At 38.4% G+C, this 27,015-nt stretch overlaps 1 protein-coding gene across 1 annotated transcript; it reads right to left on the bottom strand.

The window, feature by feature from the left end:
• Window positions 1-14,120: 14,120 nt before the first annotated feature.
• OR6P1 (olfactory receptor family 6 subfamily P member 1) lies at window positions 14,121-15,074 on the bottom strand. Its single transcript, XM_069062810.1, has one exon. It carries the CDS (start codon window positions 15,072-15,074, stop codon window positions 14,121-14,123), a length of 954 nt encoding a protein of 317 aa, XP_068918911.1.
• Between the last annotated feature and the right edge of the window lie 11,941 nt (window positions 15,075-27,015).

Below are 27,015 nucleotides of genomic sequence, written 5' to 3'. Positions count from 1 at the left end.
GCAAAGCAAAGAATCAGTCATTTCTGATAAATAGAGTATTTTGGATTATCTATACTCTACGTAGAGGAGTATGAGAAAAAAAAGTCAAGGAAACAGACATGCATACTATGTGTTCAGAGAACAATGAGTAATTCTGTTTGGCTACATCACAGGGTACATGTAGGAAAGTAACTTTAAATGAGATGCTCTAGAGACAGAAGTGAGAGATAGATCATGAAGGTCTTAAATAGGGAGTTGAACTTACTTACCTAAGCAACAGAAAACCACTGAAAGTTTTTGAGGGAAGGCACATGATCAGAGGTGTTTTATAGGAAGATTTCTATGGTAGTAATTAATTGCACATAGGATGGGTTGGAAGATAAAGAGATTGGAGGTAGGAAGAGCTTGAGTCCAGATGAGTGGTTATGAGAGCCTGAACTAGGTATTGACAATGTTAAAGAAAGAACAAGCTGAGAAACAGTGAGAAGGTAGAATCAGTGGCATTTGCAGATGGTTATGAGGCAAGTGGGAGGCAAATAGGCAAAGAGAGGAGAAGTCAAATATGATTCCAAAGTTTCCAGGTTTAGTGGACCAGGAGGATAGTGCTGTCATTAAAAAAAAAAATGGTACAGCTAGGTGGTACAGTAGATAGAGAGCCAGGCCTGGAGTCAGGAAGATTCATCTCCTTCAAAACTGGCCTTAGATGCTTACTAGCTGTGTGACCCTGAGCAAGTAACTTAACCCTGTTTGGTTCAGTTTCCTCATATGTCAAATGAGCTGGAGAAGGAAATGATAAACTACTCCAGTGTCTTTGCCAAGAAAACCCCAAACAGGGTTACAAAGAGTCACATGCAACTGAAAGACAGCTGAAGAACTAAAGAAAAAAATAAGGAAGTACAGGAAAAGAATTGGTTTGAGGGTAAGATAATATGCAAGTTTGAGGAATCTTACATGTGAAGATGAAGATAGTCACAATATACCTACTTTGCTTACTGAAGGAAAAGCCATAGAGAGTCAATAGAAGAGACCAGGTGTTATAACTTTTTGGAATAGTTATCATTAGGAAGTAACAACGAAAGAAGAATCATTAGAAGGGAGAAAGAAGGAGATCATAGCTTGCTAAGCTATTATTATTATTTCTTTTACTCTCATTAGATCATAAACTCCTTGGGTGTCAGGTAGCTGATGTCTCCCTGTTAACCCCCTAGTGCCTAAAACAGTGCTCTTCACATGTGTACTTCTTAAATGTTTGCTGATTGACCTAATTGACCCAATAAATGTATTTTTAATAAAGCTCTAGATGTATAAATGAACCAGGAGAATACAGGGCCATGGAAATAAAAGGTGGAGAAAATTTTAAGGATGAGCAAGTCTTTGATAAAGAGGTATCAATAATATTTAAGGGAACATTTTCCTTGGATTGGGGACAGGAGATAGATACTAGAGATTGAGGAGTCAGTGGGTGGTAAGGAAATGGGGATAACAAGTATAAACAAGTTTTTTCTAGAAGTGTAGAGACTGAATAAGAAACAAGGGGATCATATAAGTGGCAGCGAAGAGAAATTTTGTCTTGTTTCATTATTAGGATGGACAGACAAAATTGTGTTCTGTAAACACAAGTTAAGGAACCTACGGAGAGAATTTGAATGTACAAAAGAGCGAAATATAATTATGGAGTACGCCCTAGTGGTAGTAGGTGAGGATGGGATTGAAGACACAAAGGGAGAGCAAATCTTAGCAAAGATGAGAGAAACTATAGCCTAAGAGACAGGAGAAAAGGAGGAGGAAGAAAATAGAGATTGTATGATAGAGATGAGGAAGGTGTAGGATCTCACTTTGGATGGTCTTGCATTCAGCAATGAAATAACGACAATAACTAATGTTCATAGAGCACTTTAACATTTGTAAAGTGCTTTACAAATACCTCATTTGATGCTCACAACAACCCTGGGAGGTAAGTACTCTTATTATCTCCATTTTATAAATGTTGAAACTGAGGCACACAGAGGTTAAGTGACTTGCCCAGGGTCACACAACTGGTGTCTGAGGCTCAGCTCTTCCTGACTGTAAGTGTAGTGCACTAGCACTAGTACCACCTAGTTACTCTTAAGTAGGAGTTTATTCATCTCTTAAGAATGAGGAAGGGGTAAGATGGAATTGAGGAGATTTGGAAAGGTTTACAATAGGCACAATGGGAAATGCAATGAAAAGTCAACAAGAGATGGAGAAAAGATTTCTAAAAAGCAATGAGAACTGAAAATAGAGAATTATGTCCCAGAGGACAATGAGGTCAGTACTGGTGGCCCATTCAGGAACCTACTGTCTGACTTTTTTTTTTTCCCCAGGGAGGAGGTTCAAGATATTGTCTTAGACCTTGGAAGTCCTGCTTGCTGTCACCATAAGTATTTTTTTCCAGCCTACTCTAAGGAGCATTTCTCTTTCTTTTCCCACCCTTAAAGGGAATTCTCAAAATCTCAAAGGGAGAGACTTAAGACACAAGGAAAACTAATGAAGTTAGTATTCAGGCTCATTCAAGTATCTCACTCAATTTATCATCAAAAGGTTGGAGGATGGGAACAAGACTACATTGTTTAACTGAAAAATATGGGCTCATCTCTCCAAAGCCCTGGATAGAAGGAGAGGGAGCCAAAATTAGGAATAAGGAAACTCTAAGACTTAATAGAAAGGGAAACATCCAAAAATTGGATCTGGTTGCTTTAGGAGATAAAGAGCTCTCCATCAGCAGAAGCCCTCAAGCAGAGGCTAGATGGTGACAGTGAAAATGTTGTAAAGGAAATTCTCTACTCAGGTTTGCAACTTGTAGCAGAGTGAAGCTGAGGTCCCTTCCCACTCTGAGACTGATTCTATGAAACATGTCTGTTTCCCTATTTTGGAGTGTTTGGGGAACTTTTGCCCTAAAGACACCAAGAACCCTTGTGATAAATGTTTTCATAAGTAGTCCCAGTTGGTGGTGGGATTTATCTATATACCACTCCATCTGGGGTGTAATCATCCCCTTTCTTAGGCCTACCTTCTCCACTTTAAAATTTCTTTCACTGGAGGTACTGGAGGGCTCACGAGAAATCTGATGAATCAGAATATTTGAACAGGGAAGTTTAGAACTGGAGAGACCTTAGAAGTCACAATCCAACCTCCTCAATTTACTAGCAAAGTACCTGTAAAATAAAATTCAATTGTATTGCTTTTAGTGATCCTGCTCCCCCATTGGAAAGATCCCACCAAACCCAGGATTGGAATAAGAAGAACTGAATTTTCATTTCAGCTTCACCCTCAAATTACAGTGCGACATTAAATAAATTACTTAACTTACCTGATTTTTAGCTCAGTTCTACCTGAGGTAGTATAATTCTGCCTTTACCTTTATCTCTGAAATTCTGGAACATAAAAGAGGAAGTCATGTATTGGTAAATGGCATTGGGGAAACTGAGACACTAAGGCAAAATGGTGGTAAGCGAAATGATGCTTCAACTGAGAGTCAGAAGACCTATGCTTTTCTTCTGGCTCTGCCACTAATTAGCTATGTAACTTTAGTTAGTTCAATTGGTCTTTCTGGCTCTCAATTTCCTAAATAATGAGATTAGCACTCAGTGATCTTTAAGATTTCTTCAAGCTCTAATATTTTCTATGCCTAAATGAGTGGGGCAGAGGGATCTCAGGAAGACCTAAGTTAAAATCCAGCTTTGGGCACTTTGTAGCTGTGTGAACCTGGACAAGTCATTTCACCTCCATCTGCCCAAGGTTCATCATCTATAAAATAGTGATCATAATTAGAGCAAACTTTCAGTGTTGTTGTGAGGATCAAAAGGAATATTTGTAAAATACCCTGAACATTGCCTGAGAGATATTTGGTTGGATGTTGTCCTCTGTTCTTCAAGAGGACGAAAATGACATCACAATGTTGGAATGACAGTACAGTGTGTCCGGCTGTGAGGCTGATCAGACCATTACAAGCTCAGAACACTCTGCCGCAGGTCACCCACAAATAGCACATAGTAAGCGCTATATAAATGACAGCTATTGTTATTATATAAATGCTAGCTATTCCTTATGGCAATGATGATGGTGATCATCATTATCTGTAAGGACAACAGGATTGCTGTTCACTTCAGCCTTCCTCCCAAGTAGTAATGCTTCATATACCCACTACCCCATTCCATGTAAAGGCAAGAAAACTTAACTCAACTCTACTCCACTAGAGCCTAAGGAGGACAAATCTGTTTCCTCTGAGCAGACTAGGCAAAGCTAGGGGAGGCACTTGACAGTCTCCCAAGGCTCCCACCCTGGCTGTTCCCCTTACATGAAAAAGCATCACCTCCCCCACCCCCAGTTCCTACACACATATGTACACATGCAGGAAAATGCCCAGCTACTCTCTGTCAGAGTCCCACCCTAGTTTGATCATTGTATTGAAATCTCGATTTTCCACATGAATTTTCATCCTATTTCACAGAATCACAGAATTTTAGTGCGGGAAGGAATCTTGGAATTTATCTTATTCCAAGCCATAACCCCTAAAAGAATCCCTTCTACAACACACCTGATTAATTGTCCTAGCCTCTGCTTGAAGACCTCCAAGGTACTAACTCCAAAGACAGCCCTTTCTCTTTTGGACAGCTTCCATTCTCAGAAAGTTTTTCCTGACATCAATCTCAAATTTGACATTTCCTCCCATAGCTCCTGATTCCTGCCTCAGGAACCAAACTGAAGAAATGTAATCCTTGTTCTTCGTGACAGCATTTTAAATACTTTTAAAATGGCTATCTTCTATACAGTAATTAATTGCTCTGCTTATCACAAGAGCGCCTCTAGAAATCTGGATAAATTAAGTTTCCCTTGCTTATGGCCAATTTCCAAAATTCTTTTTTTTTTTAATTTCCTCATTCTTCCCATGCATTCTGTATTTTGCTTTAACAACAATATCTCTTTTCCTCTCTTGCTCTTAATCTAACTCAAGAGTTCTTTATTTTATTTTATCATGGTATCTAATCTAAAGAACCCTCATCAGAATAACATTTTTAAATAATAACAAAACAATCCTAAATTTCAGTTAGAGACTAGTAAAAAGAAAAAATAATTTTTCCCCATCCAAATTCCTGAAATCCCTGAAATCTATACTGAAATCAGATTAAGTATCCCTAATAGTCTAGTTGCTTATGACCCTTTTTTACTTCTAATTACTTTCCTCACAAAACCAAGCATAGTTTAATAAACATTGATAATCTTCACCTCCCGTTTCTATAATTATTTTTTTCCTTCTGTATCTTTTCAGAATGATACTACAATAACGAGAATTTTCAAACCACGTCTCAGGGATACCTATGAGATCAAATGTCCCTCTTTGTATTGGAGATTCTAATTCACTTCTTTCCTATCCCCCTAACATTAATCATTATGTGCTCAGGGAACAAAAATGTTTTCTAAAACAAGTAAATAACAAAAAAAATAATAAATGAGTTCTCAAGTCAAATAAAAATAATTTGGTATTATCCGGGTCACCAGCTTGCACCAGTATTATGAATAATTAAAAGATAGTTTCGTTGTTGCTCTGGAAGGATTTGAAGTGTCTTTCTACAAACCTTGCACACAAAGTGCACTTTGAAAATATTTATTGAAAGGTTGAGTCAGTTCCCTATTCCTCATTTTTACATTGGTTGCAATTCAACTAAGTTTTCAGCCTGTGAAGAACACAAGTCCTTGGATAGTGGACATTAATAATGAATCTCCAAACCTGGTCAGGAGCTGCTGATCCTGGCTGAACATCCATGAGTTGGATTGGGCTGAATTAAGCAGAGCTGGGCTGAAAGGGTTGGGCTGGTCTAGACTTTGTCTCTCCTCAGCTGGAACCAAGACTAGAGTAGACACTCTCTTTGCACCATATCCTCCGTCCCTTTTGTCCTTAGTAAGAGTCCAAGGACTAATTCCCTAACTTCTGACAAGAGGCCTCCCTAGAGAGATTAACTGGGAAGTTGATTGGCCAATCAAAGGCCCTGGGGAAGACTTGGGATAAGAGTTTGATGGAGTCAGGGTTGAGGATAGGACTACTTTAAGTGGTACCCCAGGGAAAAGAAGGTGCTTAGGTCACTTTAAATAGTGCCCAACACCCTTCTCCAATCTGGGCTGCAATGCAATTGGGGTTTGGGAGACAAGAGATGATGGAAGGTGAAGGAAAGAGAAGTGCTCCCTCGCCAACAATCCTTTCCTTCTCTGGCTGATCTCCACACATAGCAAAGGTGTCCAGGTAGAGACAGTAAACAAAAACATGCCAAAGAATTTAAAGTTATCCATGTTATGATAATGGAGGGAAGGAAAACCAGCACCTTTGCCCTTACAAGAGCACATAGTTTCGCTGCATGTAAACAATCAGAAATATAAGTATACACACACACATATTCATACACATCTAGCTGTAATCCCTAAACCAGATGCAAATTTCCATGCAGTCTGAAGCATAGACTGAAAGGCTATTTACATTGCATGAAATGAAGTGTAAATCTAAAAGAAAATCCTGAAATCAGGAACCTTGTAGATTGTCATTCAGTTTGATTTGACCCAAACCACAAAGATTTCTGAAGCATTCGTTATGTGAAGAGCTCTGATTTGTAACTGGGAAGGTGGAGAATTTAGAAAATATGAGGAATCTTGCCCTCATAAAGATGACAGTTTAGAAGGGGATAAGACACAAACATGGCTTGCTGCCAAGACAGTAATATTCAACTGGTACAGATCAGAAATGTAAACTAAAGTGTTCATTATACTTCTTCCTTTAGGCTCTAAAGGACCTGATGAAACTGGAGGCCCACAGGGGCCCTCTGTCCATGTGTGGATTGAGAAAAGCAGCTTCCTTAGCTCCTATCCTTTCCTAGTAAGCTAATTAGCCTTCTGAGCCAAGCAACAGGGCTTAGAGGTATGGTCAAGTCCAGCTAGGGCTTGAAGAGGCCTGGCCATAGACACAAAGAGGTCAGTGAAGAGAAACCCCAGTACTTATGCAGCCATTGAGATTGGGGGAGATGACATTATTCCTAAGGTGAAGAGAAGGGGGAGCAGAAACCAGGATGAGCCACCAAATCCCCAGGGATGGCTGGGTGAATTGTTAAAAATACACCATTAGCTTGGCATTTGTGAGTTGAGCTGAACTAGCCTGGCCAGCTGTCAGGGGCTTTCTTTTCCCAGTTCTATACCTCACAGCCCCTCAACACCATTCCCCCATTACCTCCTTCTTTGCTCCAACTTCTGAGAATGAAGAGGACCTTGCCAAGACCAGTTCCTCTCCATGGTCTCTTAATGTTACCACTTTGGTTCCCCACAGTTAACATCTCCTGTCTTCTTTGTGAGCTCCTCCTTTCTATCATACTTTCTATCACCATAATTTTAAATCTCTCCTTATGTACTATTTTTTCCCTAATGCTTATGAAATATTTCCAAATTTCTTCCATAAATATAAAAAGTATTCATATGATAATTTCTTCTTTAAAAAATTGCCTTATATCTCTCCTTCATGTGATAGTCAATTTCCCAGAAAGAAAACTCCCTATTTTCCTCATTTCCACTTTTTCTCTTCCCACGCGTTGTGGAACAACTTCAGACACTACCACTTACCTAAGACTGCTCTCTCTTCAAGAATGATAATTATCTCTTTATAGATCCAATAGTCCTTCCTTAGCTCTTCTCTATGCTTTAATTTTTCATTTTTTAGTTTATATCATTCATTTCCACAAGATTTTGAGTTACAAATTATCTCCCCATTTTCCCCTACCCACCACCCCAAACAGTGATCCCACTGAATTTCCCCTCCACCAATCTGCTCTCTCCCATATCTTCCCCCATCCCTGCTTCGACTTTCCAGTAGGGCATGGTGGATCTCTATGCCCCAGTGCCTGTATATCTTATTGCCCATTTATATGTAAAATAATAATAATAATAATAATATATGTTTAAACATTTTATTTTAAACCTTTAAATTCCAGATTCTTTCCCTACCTCCCTTGTCACCCACCCTTACTGAGAAGATAAGCAATTAAATATACGTGTGTATATTGTACATGTGTAGCTATGCAAAACATTTCCACAGTGGATATATTGTGAAAGACTGACTATATTTCCCACCATCCTGTCCCACCCCCCCACTTTTTCTATTCTCTACTTTGATCCTATCCCTTTTCAAAAGTGTGTGCTTCCAAATTCCTTCCCCCCCCCCCAGCCTGCTCTCCCTTCCATCATCCCTCCTCTTATGCCCTTCCCCCCCCCTACTCTCCTGTATGGTGAGATACCCTATTTAATGTGTATGCCATTCCCTCCCTAAGCCAAATTCATTGAGAATAAGTTTGACTCATTCCCTTTTGCCTTCCTGTTCTTCCCCTCCATAGTAACAGTTTTCCCTTCCCCTTCTATATGTAATAATTTACCCCATTCTGTCTCTCCCCATCTCCTCTCATTATATTCCTATCTTACCTCTTAATTTCACCTTTTAAGTATCATCTCTTCTTATTTAACTGGTCCCATACCCTCTGTTTGTGTATACTTGTACACATATATGCAAAAACTTACATGTGTATTCATATGTCCATATACCCTACTATATAGACATATATATGTATGTATACATACATACATATATATTTATATATACATATTTCTATTCCCTTCAACTATTCTCATACTGAGAAAAGTTTCATAAATTATACTTATCATTTTTCCATGTAGGAATGTAAGTAGTTCAACTTTGATTAGTTCTTTATGATTTCTTTTTCCTGTTTCACCTTCCCATGCTTCTCTTGCTTCTTGTATCTGAATGTCAAATTTTCTATTCAACTCTGCTTTTTTAATCAAGAATGCTTGAAAGTCCTCTATTCCACTGAATGACCATATTTTCCCCTGAAACATGATACTCAGTTTTGCTGGGTAGGTGATTCTTGGTTTTAAACCCAGCTCTTTTGACCTCCGGACTATCATATTCCAGGCCTTTCTATATATACTATAATCATTTACTATTGTGTCTTGTGTACCTGATTTATTCCACTGGTCCACCACTCTATTTTTTATGTAGTACCAGATTATTTTGAAGATTGCTGCTTTATAATTGTTTTAGATCTGTTATAGTTTTACCACCTTACTTTACATTATTTTTTTTATTAATTCCCTTAATATTCTTAATCTTTTGCTCTTCTGGGAAATTTTATTATTTTTTCTAACTCTATAAAAATAAGTTTTGGTTTTTTGATTGGCATGGCATTGAATAAGTAAATTTTTTCTATAATAGCTTGGCCTATTCATGAGCAATCGATATTTTTCCAATTTTTAGATCTGACATTATTTGTGTGAAAAGTGTTTTTTAATTGTGTTCATATAATTCCTGGATTTGTCTTGGCAAGTAGACTTCCCAATATTTTACATGGCCTACAGTAATTTTAAACGGAATTTCTCTATCTTTTCTTGCTGAGCTTTGTTGGTAATATGTAAAAATGCTGATGACTTATGTGGGCTTATTTTATATCCTGCAATTTTCTACAGTTGTTACTTATTTCAAGTAGTATTTTTTAAGATGATTCTCTAGGATTCTCAAAGCATACCATTATATCATCTGCAAAGAGTCATAGTTTTCTTTCCTTTATTGCCTAGTGTAATTTATTCAAATTATTTTTCTTCTCCTAATGCTAAGGCTAACATTTCCAGTATGATATTGAATAACAGTGGTGATTAAAGGCATCCTCGTTTCACCCAGATCTTACTAAGGAAACTTCTAACTTATGTCCCTTACACATAATGTTTGCTGATGGTTTTTGAGAGATGCTGCTTATTTTAAAGAAAGCTCCATTTATTTCTGTACTCTCTCATGTTTTTAAAAGGAATGGGTCCTGTGTTTTGTCAAAAGCTTTTTCTGCAACTATTGAGGTAATCATATGATTTCAGTTAATTTTTGTTATTGATATGGTCAATTACCAAAAAAGTTTCCCTAACATTGAACTAGCCCTACATTCATGGTATAAATCTGTAGCAGGAAGCACCCTAGCATACCCAGGATGGTTGCTAGCATAGGTTCTTTTTTCTGCTTTTCTAAAGGAAAGAACTCAGAAAAACAATCTCACTTTAATCAAATAGATAGATACAGATATACAGATATAAATAGATAGCGAGATACATACATATGTATATAATGTACCTAGTTCAGGGGAAAAATTCAGTACCCTGAACTTCAGAGAATACAAACAGAAGTTATAAGCAGACAAAAATACAGATAGGGAAAATAACACAATTCACATATCTAGGCAGTTAGTTACCAGAAAGAGAAGCACCAACATCTGGGTTTTCAAAGTGGGGATTAGGGGGTAGGGGTGCTCAGTGGCTGCCCAGAGTCTCATCTGGCCAAATCATACAACTTTTTCCATAAATGAATGCCAAAGTAAAATCTCACCTCAGAAGTATACACAGCCTTCTCCAGGGTAAGAGAATATCACAACCCTCCTGACCCACTGTCTGATTACAAAGTACCAAGTTGTGGGCCTTCCTGAAAAACCTAAGCAAGCTTCCCCTGTGGGCTCTGCTTCACCCTTCAGCAAACTCCTCCCACCACAGGCTCCATGTGACTACATTCAGCCAATTTCCGTGTAGAGTATATTTTCAAATCAGGGAAGGTCCTCAAATTCACTTCGGCTTTTTAAGGGGCAGGGAAGACCTTCAAATTACCATTACAATTACAAAATCCCACCTGGTCAGAGTGTATTTTCCTGGTGATAAATTGCTATAATCTTTTTGCTAACATTTTATTTGAAATGTTTGCATCAATATTTATTAGGGAAATTGGTCTATAATTTTCTTTCTCTATTTTCCTTCTTCCTGGTTTGAGCATCAGCATTATATTTGCATCATAAAAGGAATTTCTTAGAACTCCATCTATTTTTCAAAATAATTCATATAGCATTGGAACTAATTGTTCTTTAAATGTTTGATGGAATTCACTTGTAAATCCTTCTGGCCATGGAAATTTTTTCTTAGGGAATTCACTTATGGTTTATTTAGTTTCTTTTTTCTAAAACAAGATTATTTAAAACTTTTATTTCCTCTTCTCTTAATCTGAGCAATTTAATTTTTTGTAAATATTATCCACTTCACTAAGATTGTTGGATTTTTTGGCATAGAGTAAAGCAAAATAGCTCCTAATTATTATTTTAATTTCCTCTTCATTGGGGTTGAATTCACCCTTTTCATTTCTGATACTGTTAATTTGGTTTGTTCCTTTTTATCTATGTTGTTCATTATTAGTAAAAAACAGTTCTTATTTTTATTTATTAGTTCAATAGTGCTCTTATATTCAATTTTATTAATCTCTCCGATTTTCAGAATTTTTAATTTGGTATTTAGTTGGGGTTTTTTTATTTTATTTTTCTTTTTCTAGCATTTTCTTTTTTAAATTTCATGCCCAATTCATTGATCTCCTCTTTTTCTACTTTATCCATGAAAGCATTTAGAGATATAAAATTTCCCCTAAGTACTGCTTTGGCTGCTTCCCGTAAATTTTGGTGTGTTGTCTCATTATTTTCATTCTCTTTGATGGGATTATTGATTGTTTCTATGATTTCTTTGACCCCCTCATTCTTTAGGATTAGATTATTTAATTTCCAATTAAAATTGTTTTTTTCTTTTTGGAGGGGGGAAGTCAGGGCAATTGGGGTTAAATGATTTGCCCAAAATCACATAGCTAGTAAAGGTTAGGTGTCTGAGGCCATATTTGAACTCAGGTTTTCCTAACTCCAGGGTCAGTGCTCTGATCACTACACCACCTAGCCGCCCCTAAATTTTTTTCATCTATTTTTCCATGGTCCTTCATTACTTGTAATTTTTATTGTATCATTATCTGAAAAGGATGCATTTATTTTTTTCTGCCTTTCTGAATTTGATCATGAGGTTTCTATGCCCTAATGCATGGTCAGTTTTTATGTAGGTGCCATGTACTGCTGAGAAAAAAGTATATTTCTCTCCTTATTCAATTTTCTTTGTAGAAAATTGTCTATCGAATCTAACTTTTCTGAAATTCCCTCCCCCTACTTAACTTCTTTCTTTTTTATTATGTGGTTCAATTTATCTAGTTCTGAGGGGAAAGGGAAGTTTTAGGATCCCCACTCGCATAGTTTTGTTATGTTCTCCTCTAAAAATGTGGATGCTATACAATTTGCTGTATATAAGTTTGATTTTGATATTACTTCATTGTCTATGGTACCTTTTAGCAACATGTATTTTCCTTCTTTATCTCTTTTAATTAGATCTATTTTTATTTTTGCTTTAACTGAGATCAGGATTGCTACCCCCACTTTTATTTTTTTCTGAGGTGCCATATACAGCTGAAAAAAAGGTAAACTCCATTCTATTCCCATTCAGTCTTCCCCAGAGAGCTATCTTATTTAACTTTTCTAAGACTCTATTCATTTCTTAAACTCTTTTCTTATTCATTTTAGAGATTTATCTAGTTCTGAGAGGGGAAAACTGAATTCCCATACTAGAATAGTTTTACTCTCTATTTACTAGTGTAATTCATTTAACTTTTCCTGTAAGAATTTGAATGAGGGTGGCTAGGTGGCACACCTGTGATTAGAAGTTTTTAGTGCTTCCAAAGTGGTATGATTTGGAGAGATTTGTGGTCACTTCTCTGTGACCTGTGTCTGTGTTCTGATCCTTACCCAGGAAGAGTCCCTGATCTCTTGGGATTACAATTGGTACTGATCCCTGCTCCCTTAGTACTAGAAGTGATTTGGCTCTTTTAATCTCCTGCTTTCTTGGTCTCAGAAGTGATACTGCTTTTCAAGGCCACTGATCTTCTTTGAGCAAGTGCTCCTCTCTACCCTTGAACTGTGACCCAGAAGTGGCTATAGGCATTTTTTTGACAAAACTTAGAACGCATTTTGTTTGAGAATGGCAACTTGAGCTCTTCTGGGGTAGTTTATGCCCTCTTTCTACTTTTACTTATCTTGAATTTACATTTCCCATTGACCAGTCTTAAAAATTTATCCTTTTCATTCCAAATGTAATTCTATTTGAAATGATGTACTTCTGCTTCATTAATACTCTTACAATTCAGTTGATTTCTCAATCGATTTCTTATGACCCTAAAACCAAATTTCTACCTTAAGAGAAAACTAATGGACATGTCCCTTTGTCAGGTCCTGGCTAGTTAGGAAGTGTTTACTAAGGATCAGAGTGGGTAATTACAAAACTTGGGTACCTTCAGATGATCCTGCTCTGTTACCTTTAAGCTTTGATCTCCTCATTGCCTTTATCACTCTCTATGTCCATATTCAGAAACAATTATCTCAACCCTGAAGGGTCCCGGAACTAGGGAAGCAGGGACATTTCCTATATACTGCATCCTGACCAGACTGCATCTGGAATAAGGGTTCTTTTCATAATCATCCAGATTTAGGAAGGTCATGGAGAAGCTGGAGTCATCCAAAGAAAAGTAACCAGGATGCCAGAAGAGTGTTGAGATTGTGTGAGATGAGGATCTGTTGGAGGAATTAGAGATGTTTAGCCTTAAGTAGAGAAGATTCATCAGGAAAATTATATCTTTATTCATGCCAATACCAGAAATGCAGATATACCATACAAATATGAAACTGATACCATAATGCCAACCTGGACATTAACTTTTTACCCCATCTCTTGCCTCTGAAAGATGCGGTTTAATTCTTCATATGCCAAGAGAATGAAACTGAAGGTAAATAGGACTAGAATGATAAGGTATCTTCCTCTAAACAAGGAGAGAAACTTTTCAGTGTTCCAGGACACTAGACAGTAATTAGAGATTTGGGCATTCACCATTTATCTGTCACCTCTTTCGTCAGGTAGCAGAGGCATTCCCAACCTTGCCATACATATATCCCTAATGGTCATTTTCCATTCTTTCCTTCCCCTTCACTTTTAGTGGGAGAGTAGAGCTTGCTTGGTTGGTGGGTATGGATCTACAAAGAATGAGTTAAGGGATCTGAAGTATAACCTAGTTTTAAACTTTTTCAGGACAGGAGGAATAGCAATCATTCAAACCCCTGAGAACACCACCTAATAGTAGAAATCCTCTCTGTATGCTTTGGGGAGCCTCACACATTTAATTCATTTGGGCTCTCTACTATTTACTTTTAATTTGGGGAATCCCCAAAATGGTGACACTGTCCCAGCACTGTCTTCTTCAGGGCATCCTTTACTTCCTTGTTCCTCAGGCAGTAGATGGCTGGGTTGAGGAGAGGCACAATAACAGTATATAATACAGATATGACTTTATTGTAGTTAAAGGAATACATAGCCCGAGGTCGAGCATATGTGAAGAGGGTGGAGGAGTAGAAGATAACAACCACTGCCAAGTGTGAGGCACAGGTTGAAAAGGCCTTCTTCCTTCCCTGGGCAGTGGGGATTCTCAGGATGGCCACAATGATGGCAACATAGGAGGAGGCCACTGCCAGCAGGGGGAGCAAGATCATTACCAAGGCCAGGAGGAAATCCACCACCTCAGCCAGTTCCTTGTCTGTACAGGTGAGGTTGAGGAGAGGAGAGATGTCACAGAAGAAGTGGTTGATGACATTGGGCCCACAATAGGATAACCGAGCAATGAACAAGAGCTTCATCATGGAGCTAAAGAAGCCACTGCCCCAGGAAGCTGTTGCCAGGCGGGTAGCTAGAGTTGAGGTCATGAGGCTGGGGTAGCGCAGGGGCTCACAGATGGCCAAGTAGCGATCATAAGCCATGACAGCTAAGAGGACACATTCAGTGCAGGCCAATGCAATGAAGAAGTAGAGTTGGGTCATGCAGCCCACAAAGGAGATCCAAAGGTTCTGGGTAAGAAAGGCTCCCAATAGCCGAGGGACAGTAACATTGATGTACCACATCTCCAAGAAGGACAGATGGCCCAGGAAAAAATACATAGGGCGGTGGAGGGCAGGAGTAAGCCATATAGTGGACACGATGAGAGCATTCTCCAGTATGGTCATTAGGTAAAAGGTCAGAAAGAGGACAAACAGAAAGAGCTGGAGGGGCTCGGAGGTAGGAAAACCCACCAGGATGAATTTCTCTACATGGGCTCCACTCCAATTTCCCATGGTCTCTCAGCTCATGAGTGTGGCTGGGAGAGGAAAAAGGAAAAACAGGTGAGCAAATAGATGGATTCTACAAAGCTTTGCAAAGATAAACATCAAGGAAGCCCATGGCAAAACTGTGAGACTGATAGTTGTAATTGTGTCTATTGTCCTTGTTATACAATATGTGTGGTAACCCAAGATCTATTAGTGATCTAACAGCACACTACTATATGCCTGAAATTAAGAGAGCATGATGGAGTTGGGATACAAGTATGGAAGGTGTTTTGTGTGATTTTTCTTGTATGAGAACACTCAGTGTAGCAGTGGACTGATAAATAAATGTCTAACATTTCTCTCAAAAAAGAAAAAAAGAAAGACAGAACCAGGACATTACTTTAAGCTGCGTTATTAACTTTTTCTCTATCACTTTCTTAAGTCTAAACCATCAACAAAATAACTGATAAATCCCTGATTTGTAAAGTTTATCCATTTCTGAGATGGAAACACTCACACTGGAAATTTAACAATCACCCTTGTGAGAGATTTAAGCTGGTTCCATCACACCCCATAGTAGTGCCTCCCACATAATTCTAGCCTAATTAAATTACTCACTGTTCCACATATGTGTACACACATATAAGACATATATACGTCTATGTGTGTGTATTCATATATATATATATAGCACTTTCCACTGCCAAGTCTTTTCTCCTACAACTATCAGAACCTCTCTCCATTTCTCCATATCCCAACTTTTGAAATCTTACCCACTCCAAATTAAAGTGTCTTCTCCTCTGAGGACCCCTCCTGGTTAGACAGCCACATGGTATAATGGATATAGTGACAGATTTATAATGAGAAGACCTGAGTTTGAATCTTGATTCAGATGCTTTATTGCAAACAACATACTATTGGATTTTGCTATCTAATCCATTCTGCTTTCATCTTTCATTTTAAATGTAGCTAGGAGGCATAGTGAATTGAAAGCTGGATTTGAGTTCAAATCTAGGGTGATCCTGGTCTAAGTCATTTAAATGCTCCTGGCCTCAGTTTCCTGATCTGTAAAATGGGGATAATAAGGGCATCTGCTTTTGCAGGATTACTCTGAAATTCAAATATAATAACATATTAAAAGCTTTATAAATGTTAGAGTAAGAATTATTTTAATATTATTATTAATACCCCCACTAATTTATAGGTTCCAATATGATCTCCTCACAGATGACTCAAAGATGTATTAATCCAGTCTGTCTCTCTCTTGAATGCTCGTTCTACAAAAGGGTCTCATGTTGGGTATTTACATATCAGTCCCTGTCTTACCTCGGGGTTAACAGGGATTCTCCACCTAGCACATTTGTGAGATTCAATTCCCTCTCCTAAAGGAAGGTTCACACAACCCATACATACATACATACATATACACACATACATAAACAGACACATATATACATACATATATTGTGTATATCCATACATACATATATGTGTGCATACATGTATGGAGAGTGCATAGATACACACACACAACAACAATAACAACAAACCAATTCCCTGGGTAATTAAGGAGAAAAGAAACAAGAAGCAAAATAAAATGAGAAAGTTTACGATCAGATTCACTCAGTTTTAGTGCTGTTGTTCTGGTTTTTTTTAATCATCTCTAATTCTAATAGAGTGGTCTAAGGAAAAATACAGAACACCGCCCTTATTACTATCATCCTAAGATATTTCTTGATGTGGTCTTACATGCTAGAAAGGGTCAAAACTTCATTTGGTTTTTGGCTGTGAAGATACTGTTTAAATAAAGGATACTTTTGTGACTCTGGATGTGGGGATGAGGACAAAGTCACCCGCTGAACACTCTGGCTATCTCTGTACATGTCTCAGGCATCTTGAACTGAGTATGCCAAAGACAGAACTCAGTAGGAGCAGCTGGGTGGTGCAATGGATAAAAAGCTGGATATAGCATCAGGAAAACCTGAATCCCAAAGCTGCAACACTTAACTACTAGTATGCCCATGAGCAATTCACTTTACCTCCCTTTGCCTCATCTGTAGAATGGGTATAATAATAGCACCTACTTCCCAGGGTTGTTGTGAGAATAAAAGGAGATAGTATTTGTAAAATGTTTTACAGACCTCAAAGTGCTACATAAATCCTAGCTTGTATTTGCTTCCCCCCAACTCTGTAATGTGTCACTCATTCAAACTTGCCTGTTTCTATGAGGGTCACCAGCATCCTCCTAAGCACCCCAAACTGTAACCTTAGAGAGCTGCTTGACATTTTTCTCTCCTTCATCATCCAAGGTGTCAAGTACTTTCAGTTATACTTTCATATCTCTCACTTCTATACTCTTCTCTCCCACTCATGCATCTACTACCTTAGTCCATTGCCTCAGTTGTAGACTCCTGAAATAGTTTCCTAATTGATCTCCTTGCTCCCAGTCTCTCTCCCTTCTAGTCCATCCTCTACACAACTTCCAAACACTAAGGGACAAGACGGATCATGGAACTTCCCTGCCAAACATTTATTTGGATTATAGACAAAGGGATTCCTATTCAAGTTATAGGGCTCCAAATTCCTACACCACACTTCTCTCTTTCCCTCATCAGAAGTTCTATCTTCTCTCATATTCATCACAAGATCAGTATCCTACTAAAGAAGAACAGTTCTTTGCAGTCTTCTCTATTTATTTCATACTTGTGTCCCATCTCCCTTGACATGATAATTTCTCAAGAATAATAACCATGTCCTCTTTCCTATGCATACAAGTATTTAGTAATATTTATTCAATTAATGCATCTTTTGAATTTTCATGTATAAAGGGACAGTTGGATTTTAAACAAATGATTCCTTCCTCTTAATTTCTATGACTATATCATCTGGGACCATTGGGAGAGGGGCTGAAATCATCTGGTCAAAAATTAACTGTCCCCCTACACATGAAACAAATTTATTTATTATTCATCTATTTTATAGATGATGACACTTATGCATAGATACATGAGGAGAAGTCAAGTTTGATGAGGGTCACAAATGTCACAGACGAAGCTTCAACCCATGTTTTCTACCTTTAAGGCAGGGCTCTTCCTACTGTATGTCTCCAGGAAGGGATATTCTAGCAAATATTTACCTGGATCTCTGAAAATCAGGACACACTTTTAAGTTTCTTCTCCATTATTAACACTTTTTCATTACTTCCTTAAGTCTATATATTTATAGACAAATTAACAAAATAATAAACCAAGCCTTTATTTGTAGCATTGGTTGATTTTTGAAGTGTAAATGCTCACACTGAATATTTAACAGCAGTCTCTAGGAGCCTCCAGCACATCTTGGTCTCTAGGACAGGAGCAGGCTTCCTTCTTCCTCTAATTGCTTTCTCCCAGCTGCCAACAGAACAGAGTTCCACCATTAGGGTGTAGTGGCCTAATATGTAATTTCATCCTTTTTACTAGAGCAAGTGTCTTAATCCTCTCTCTCACCTCGGTAACTCCAAGTTTAGTTCCAGCAGATAAAGGAGACAGCTGGAAGCAGACTCTTCCCTTCTCCCTCAAGCACATCTACCTAGCATGAAGGGGACTGAAGATATTTCCCTGCTCAAAGGAGCTCATTGAGATTGGTGCAGACTCAGAACTAGGTCATTCAGGTCCCTATGTCTAGATTTCTTTTCTACACAGCTATTGTGATGGTCAATTTCTACTTCATTGGATGATCTATAGACATGACCTAATCTCAACATTGCTGATCTCCTTAGACAGGCCTCTCTGGGAATAAGCTTCTAAAGTAAAAGCTACAGCAAAACCCTATTCCCCAAACTTCACCTTCAATCCTAGCCAATGATGGGTCAAACAGCCCTTCAGCCTCCATTTTTAATTATGTTTTCAGTTTGGAAGGACCCAATTCAATGAATGAAGAGTGGCCAGAAACCACATAACTAGGAACAACAATTTAAAGAATCATATTTAGGCTTGATGAGAAGATAAGCTTCCCAATAATAAGACCTCCCCTAAGGAGGAATAATTAGTCTTGGAAGTCAAATAGTTACTCTTTAATACAAGGCTTTAAATGAAGATCATGTGGCCACTTTTCAGGTATGCAGAAGATGGAATGCTTATTCAGGTACATGTGGGGCTAGGTGAACTGTGAGGCTTCTTCTACTTCTGAGATTCATCAGTGTGGGTGTGTGTGGGTCTGTGTGGGTCTGGGTGTGTGTGTGTGTGTTTCTGTTGATTGGCATAGAGGGTGCTGAATCTGATGGATTCCGACATGGTCAGCTGATTTTGTAGATAGGGTCTTAGGTTGGGTCTAATAGCTGATATTTATATTACATTTAATTATATATTATGACATTGTCTTATCAATAGTCAGAACAAGCTTTCAAGGGAGTCAATGTTGCTTTTATTTTACTCATATTCAATGAAGAAACTGATGCTCCTTTTGGTTTGTTTGAGCCCCACTCTTACAACTCCAAGTCAGCTACTGCGAGTGAACATAAGACAATGAAGAGATTATATTTATAAATCAAAGTGATTCAGTTGAAAGGTCTGGATTTGGAATAAGGACAGTCATAGATGCAAATCTTCCCTCTGATATTTATTGATTCCTTTCCTTGTCCTTAGTTATCTTACATATAAAAATCATGAAAGTGACTACCAGTACCTGCCTTCCAAAGTTGCCTTGAAAGTCAAATAAGGTATTTCATCTAAAGGCTTTGTAAACCTTCAAATACCATACAGATCTCATTTACTATCTATAGTGAATACAATTTTGCCATTTTGGTAGGAAAAATTCACTTCTTTATCTTGACAAGTCTAAAAATAAATGACCCTCAAAGGAAAGAAACTGTGGTGGCCCCTCTGAATCCCAGTAGCCTTCTCTCTGGACTTTCCTTACTCTAAGATGAATCTAAAGCTCAGATCTGCTGCTGGTGATGACTCCCCTGTCTTTCCTGCAGTCAGTTACTGTCTTATCCGGGAGATTAACAGGGTCCCCCTGCCCTGCTCTCCTAGAACATTTATGAGATTCAATCCCTTTCCCTGAATGAAAGTTCACACATTCATACACACTCACATATACACCCACAGATTCTTAAAGATATACATATACATAGGAGAGTGAATAGAAACATACACAACAGCAGCAACAGCAACAACAAAGATATTCCTGAGGAAATTAAGGATATGAGAAATAAGAAGCAAAATAAGGTGAGGAAGTTTAAGATCAGATTCACACAGCCCTAGTGCTGCTGTTGCTGCTGCTGTTTTAAAACCCTCTCTGATTCTCTGACACAATAGAGACGTCTAGGGGAAAATATGGAATGCTGCTCCTCTTAATATCTTCCTAAGATATTTCTTGATGTGGTCTTTATTACCTGCTAGAAATGGTAAGAACTCCATTTGGCTTTGGGTTGTGTAGATGCTGTTTAAATAAAGGATGTGGTTGTGACTCTGAGTGTGGTGATGAGGGCAAAGTCACCAGTTGAATACTTGGGATAGAATTGCAAGAAGAGGAGAAGGGACCCTTCTTTACTTCTTCCCAGATTTATCTTTGTCCTTTGACATTTTCTTAAACTATTAAGTACCTCCTTCCTCTCTCTACTTCCCTTTTTCCTTGTCTGCCTTCTTCTTTCCTCCCTTCTCCTTGCCTGTTTCCCTTCCTCCCCCTTCCTTCTTCTTCCCCTCTTCCTTTCTTTCCCTTTTCTCCTGTCTTCCTCCCCTTCGACTATTTCTATTTCTGTTTCTCCTCTCTGGGTCCCTCTCTCTCTCCCTCATCTCATCTCCATAACAGCCCTGACAGGTAACTATTTTTTTTGCCTAAGATAATCCTTAGCTCCACCAAACTGCTTATTATCCATGGATTCCTCTGCATACTCCTTGCCACTGAAAGTCCCAATGAAGCAAAATTCATCACCTGAGGTCCATGCCATTCTTTATCTAGGGTCTTTATCCCACTTACATTCTGCTCTGCCTTTGGGAAGCTCTTGGTCATACACTCTTGTGTTGCTGTGGTTGGCTCCAGCCCTGAATCAGCAGTTAGGACCTCATCTCCCTTCTCCCAGTCATTTGTGAGATAATCTTTTGGGGACTGAGATAGATGAGAGAACTTCCAATACTCTTAGCTTCTCTGGTGAGAATATGATTCCCAAAGCTCATTGTTCTGGCCTGCCCAAGCAAGACAGTGGTCACCTCAGGGACATCGAACAAAGGGAGGACCAGATGGGCAAGAGGGAGGAAGTCTAAAGTCCCAAAGCACAGAGCAGAGCCACCCTTGTGCCCCTATCCCCACCCCTGCTCCTAGTAGATGCTGCAAACTCTCCTCAAGGGCTATGAATGGAACTGCTTACTCTATACACACTGAGGCAGGTCATTATTCAGATTGATGTTTCCAAAGTCAATTTGAGCATTGAATAATTTGGGGCTTAAAATATATTGAGGGAAACCAAAAATGCTGATTTGAGAGCTCTAGGGCATGAAAATCCATTTGTTGTAGGGGAAAGGGCACTGGATTTCCTGTCAGTAGACCTGGATTTGAAGACTTGTTCTTTTGCTTTTATTTTTAAGCTATATATATATTTTGTTTTTATGTCACCTTCATTTCAGAATAGACTATACCCATTAAGACATCCACTGAAACAAATAATTATTTTTAAAAGGAATTCAACAGGTTGGTTTACTATAACAAAAGAACATATCAGTCAAGTCTAATGGTATATGCACAATTTCAATATCCTATTGAAGAAAGATTTTAAGAAGGTATTTTGAATGGAGTGTCAGAGTTATAAGAACAATGGTGTATTTGAGAAAGCCAGAGCCCAAGCAGTACCAAATTCCTAAACTTTTATATGTTCCTAGAGGCACCTAGGTGGCATAGTAGATAGAGTGCTGGGTTTAGAGTCAGAAAAATTCATCCTCATGAGTTCAAATCTGTACTCAAACATTTACTAGCTGTATGACCCTGGGAAAGTCACCTAACCTTGTTAAGTTTCCTCACCTGCTAAATGAGCTGGAGAAGGAAATGGCAAACCACTCTAGTATCTTTGCCAATAAAATTTCAAATGTGGTCATGAAGACATGGGTATGACTGAAAAAAACAAAATTATTTCTTGGGCTTTATTAGTACAGAATATTTACCTGGGGTACTTAACAGGATTGTTCTAGTTGCCTGTTGCTTTTTGGCCCAGAAGCTGTGATTTCACCGTAGATGGAATTCTGAGTGGAAAAAAAAAATCCTTCCACCAATGCAGATAGGCAAATGTCCTATAACTTACAGTCTTAGAGGGCTGTCTGGGGAAGCTGAGAAGTTATCACTTGCCCTGGAGCTTACAGACAATTTCTGTCATAGGAAGAACTTGAACCCAGGATTCGCTGATTCTAACCACTATAATCCTACCTATGTTTATACTCTGTAAAGCAGACTATTTATAAGCTCTTATTGTCAGAAAAAAATGGCTTATCTATTATGGTTAATAATAAAAATACCTCATATTTATATAATACTTTAAGATTTATACAATATATTTTCCTTACCTATGCAGCTACTACAGATATTATTTTTTATAAAATTTTATTGATATCTTTTTTTAGTTCAGAATTTTAAAAATATGTGACTAAAGGACAGCATATAACCCACAATACTCTTAGGTGATGTCAAAACCCGATTAAAATGTAATTAGTTCCTATATAATTGTAATGTGTTGATATATTAATAAAATAATGATGATAATAATAGCTAACATTTATATAGTATTTACTATGTGGTAGGCATTGTCCTAAGCACTTTACAGTTATTATCTAATTTGAACTTCACAACAACCCTGGGACACAGGTCTTATTATTATTCTCATTTTCCAAATGAAGAAACTGAGAAAAACAGAAGTTAAGTAACTTACTCAGGCTCACATAGCTAGAAAGTGTCTGAGACTGGATTTGAACTTGGGTCTTCCTGTCTCCAGGCCTGGCATTCTACCTATCATACCACCTGTAAAGTGTGGTTTTCAAAGTTAGTATGTCACCTACAGGTGTCCTTGTGTCCTTGAGTTTGATACCTTTGTTTAAATCATAATAGTTATCCTCAGCATCACTACCCCTCCTTCTCCAGGAGAACTATCCCATTTAGCAAATAATATTATTTTAGAAGGAAAAAGGTCAGCACAATTGCTACATTGAAAAAAATCTGAAAATGTGTATAGTGTATAACACTCGTGGACCTCCCATCTCCACAAAGGGGTGTGTTGGGGGGGTCTTCAATTTGCACTGCAAATACTATGACCTCCAATTTACAGATGAGAGAAAACTGAGACTCAGAGGGGACTTGGTGACAAATACAGGCAAAATCCATTTGTAATCTGAATCCAGATCTCTCTTGATTCAAAGGCCGGGAGTGTTTAAATTATACCATACTTTAGTAAAAAGGTAAGAGTTTTAGAAAGACCTCCCCAAAATCAAGATAGTTGATTTCTGTTCAAAAGAAAAGGACACAATAAACTCCAATTAATCTGTAATAATTGTAGCCCAAGTGCCAAAGCTCATTGGTTTGAGACTCTACTCATTGATAGACATCAATGCCTCCAGTGAGTTGTTGAGAACAAGAGAGAGGAAAGCTCCAGTCTCTTGATTCTAGTCAGTCTCTTCAGACTGCAATTATTTGGGGCACTTTGTCTTCCATATTCAAGAGAAAAGATGGATGGTGCCAATCCTACTGTAGACTGCTGAAGGGGAAATACAGCTCTGGGAAGAAACCAATGTGAGAAGAGTCAGCAGTAGCCACCATGTCCCCATCCCAGCTTGCTACACTACAGACTTTGGGGAGTTTCCACTGTGGGTGAGATCTGGGACTCCCCTCTCTTGATTGAGCTGAGTTACCTCCTTTGCAACTGGAAAGCTCCTTCACTCTTTCTATCCAGTACATATCCTCATGTGTATACTTTCTCTGATTGTCTGTTTTGTTATCAGCTTGATAAATGGGTTTCTTTGCTGCCTACTATTTGTGTTCATTATGGAACCTGTATTTCATAGGAAGGGAGTTATCCTGTGGATATAAAGCTTGTGTCCTTCTTTCTCATTAATAGACAGTGATCAGAAGTTTAGCTTGTACTTGAAAAATATGTCCGTTAGACTAATAACATTTACAGGACCAGATATATCTACATTGCTGTATAGATGTAGTGATGTAGATATATGAGATTCTATATAATCACGAATACACACAAACACACATATTTGCTACATTACATAGACACTAGGATTTGTGGATTTAATTTTTCCGTATTCCTTTACTCCTTCTGTCTCTCTGACTTGCATTGCATGTACATCTGCCTGTGTCCTGTGGGCATGTTCTTTCTCCATTAAATCTAGAAATTCCTCCAGGGTAGAAATAAAATTGATTCTTCCCCTGCCTCCTGGTCTCTTCCATATCTCAGAAGGGGGATTTGCCTACACAGTGAACACCAGACAATGGGAACTACAAATAATTCTTAACCAATTAAAGTTGTTAATGGGAAAAAAAGTCAGGCCACTAACTATGATCTATGTTATATTGTGAAACCTTTGATTTCTGGTCAGAGCTGGGTGACAGGAATAGTGTAATGGCAGAATCACAGTGACAAAAAGGATCAAGGAATCATGCTGGAAGGGACCTCGTAAGTCTTCTAGGCCAAACTTCTCATTTTATAGATGAGTAAAATAGGGCCTCAGAGATGAAGTGACTTGTATTAGTCATGAAATTAATCGATGTATAAGCATTTGCTAAGTGTTTATTACATGCCAGGCAGTATGCTGACAAAGAAAGGCAAAAACAGTCCCTGGCCTAGAGGAGATTGTATTTTAATAAATGACATGACATGTAAATAAATAGGTACATTTAAAGGGTGACTAGGCAGTGCAGCAGATGGACCTGGAGTCAGGAAGATTGAGTTCAAAGTCAGCCTCACACACATACTAGCTGTGTGACCATGGTCAAGTCACTTAACCATGTTTACCTCAGTTTCCTCATTTGTAAAATGAACTGGAGAGAAAATGACAAACCACTCCAGTGTCTTTGCCAAGAAAACCCTAAATGAGGTCACAAAGATTCAGACACAACTGAAATAACTGGACAACAAGACACAATATGCCTATAGAAGAGATGGCTTTAGTAGCTGTGAGATCCAGACAAGGTTTCCTGCAGAAGTTCAGATTTGAGCTGAGTCTCCAAAGAAGACAGAGATTCTAAGACCCGGAGGCAAGGAGTATTGCATTTCAGACAGCCAGTACAGGGGTATAGAGATAAGAGAATGAGTGTCATATGTGAGGGACTGCAATTCTGGATATTAAGCACACAAGAAAACATGAAAAACCAGGATTCAAACCCACTCCAAGTTCGTTCAGCTCTCCAAACTCAGGGTTATTTCCATTGTCCCATACTTTCTCACAGATCGCTTGTCCAGGTTTTCTTAACCTTTTTTGTGCCCATAATGGTGGTTTGGTGTCTGATGGTGCCTATGGATGTCTTTTCAGTATAATGGCTTAAAATGCATTTTAAAAAGCAATATGATCATGAGGAAAACCAGTCCCATTAAAATATAGTTAATGGACTTCTGGTGCCAAGATGGCAGAGTAAGTAAGGAACCCTCTGATGTTCTCCCAAATTCTCCCAAACTCTTAAAACAACTAAAAATCCTCTGCAGAATTGATCTAGGAGGTGGGAAGCAGCTTATCAGTCTGGCAGGAAAGGTTTGTTTCACTGAAATGGGAGAGGAGTAACATACAAGTGCATCAGCAGACAGCCTCACGTCAGGGGGTCTGTAGGAAGGCTCCAAGCTGCAGGTAATCCACCAGCTGAGGGCCTGCCCTCCTGCAAACTATCAACCCCCTAGGCTAATGAGCAGTCTGTGAAGAGCAACAATTCCCAACCCCAATGACTCCATCCCCAATACAAGCCACTAGCAAGGCCTTGACCCTGTTGCTGACCAGAAGTGAAGCCCTGCCCTAGGGCTGTCCAACAGTAAAACCCAGTGCCTAGGGTCTACCAGCAGAGAGACACTTTTTCTATATTGGCCCAGCAGCAAGGCCCCACCTCTGGAGCAAGTCAGCAGTTAAACCCCATACCCAGGGGAGGCCAACAGGGATGCCCCACCCATTCAGTACAAGCCAGAAGGTAAGTCTACCACCCAGAGAAAGCAAGCAGCTAATCCCTGAAGGCCAGTGAAGGCCAGCAGTAAAACCTATAGCCCCAACACAAAAAGCCTGGGACAGTGCAGAAACAGAGCCCAACTCTCACATAAAAGCACCAAGTCACAAAAAAGGCAGAAAAATGAGCAAAAACAAACAAAAAACATAAAACAAAAGCTTGACTATAGAAAGTTACTATGGTGATAGGGAGTATCAAAGCATAAACTTAGAAGAGGACTATAGTGTCAAAATGACTACATGTAAAAGTGTAATTTGGTCTCAGGTCCAAAAAGAATTCATAGAAGAGCTTAAAAAGGATTTTAAAAAGCAAATTAGGGAAGTAGAAGAAAAATTGTGAAAAGAAATGAGAGTAAACAAGAGAATCATGAAAAAAGAGTCAATAGCATGGGAAAAGATACACCAAAAAAAATTGTCAAGGGAAGTAACTCCCTAAAATTAGAATTGGCCAAATGGAAAAGGAAGTACAAAAGCTTACTGAAGAAAATAATTCCTTAAAAATTAAAATTGAACAAGCAGAAACTAATGACTCTATGAGACATCAAGATATGATAAAAACCAAATCAAAAAAGTAATATATGATATATTTGTATGTATATATATATATATATATATGATAAAATGTGAAACTTTTCATTGGAAAAACAACTGACCTAGAAAATAGATCCAGGAGAGATAATATTAGAATTATTAAACTACCTGAAAGCCATGATAAAAAAATAAAAGCCTGGACAACATCTTTCAAGAAATTATCAAAGATTTTTTCCTCAGGAGACCTGGATTTGGTTCTGGGCTCA

The sequence above is a fragment of the Petaurus breviceps genome, unplaced genomic scaffold (assembly GCF_028583685.1).
Source record: "Petaurus breviceps papuanus isolate PSGF00001 unplaced genomic scaffold, PetGlider_PUasm1.0 90510, whole genome shotgun sequence".
Classification (NCBI taxonomy): Eukaryota; Metazoa; Chordata; class Mammalia; order Diprotodontia; family Petauridae; genus Petaurus; species Petaurus breviceps.
Note: the sequence above shows the minus strand (reverse complement) of the source record. Positions and strands in the feature narration are given on the sequence as shown.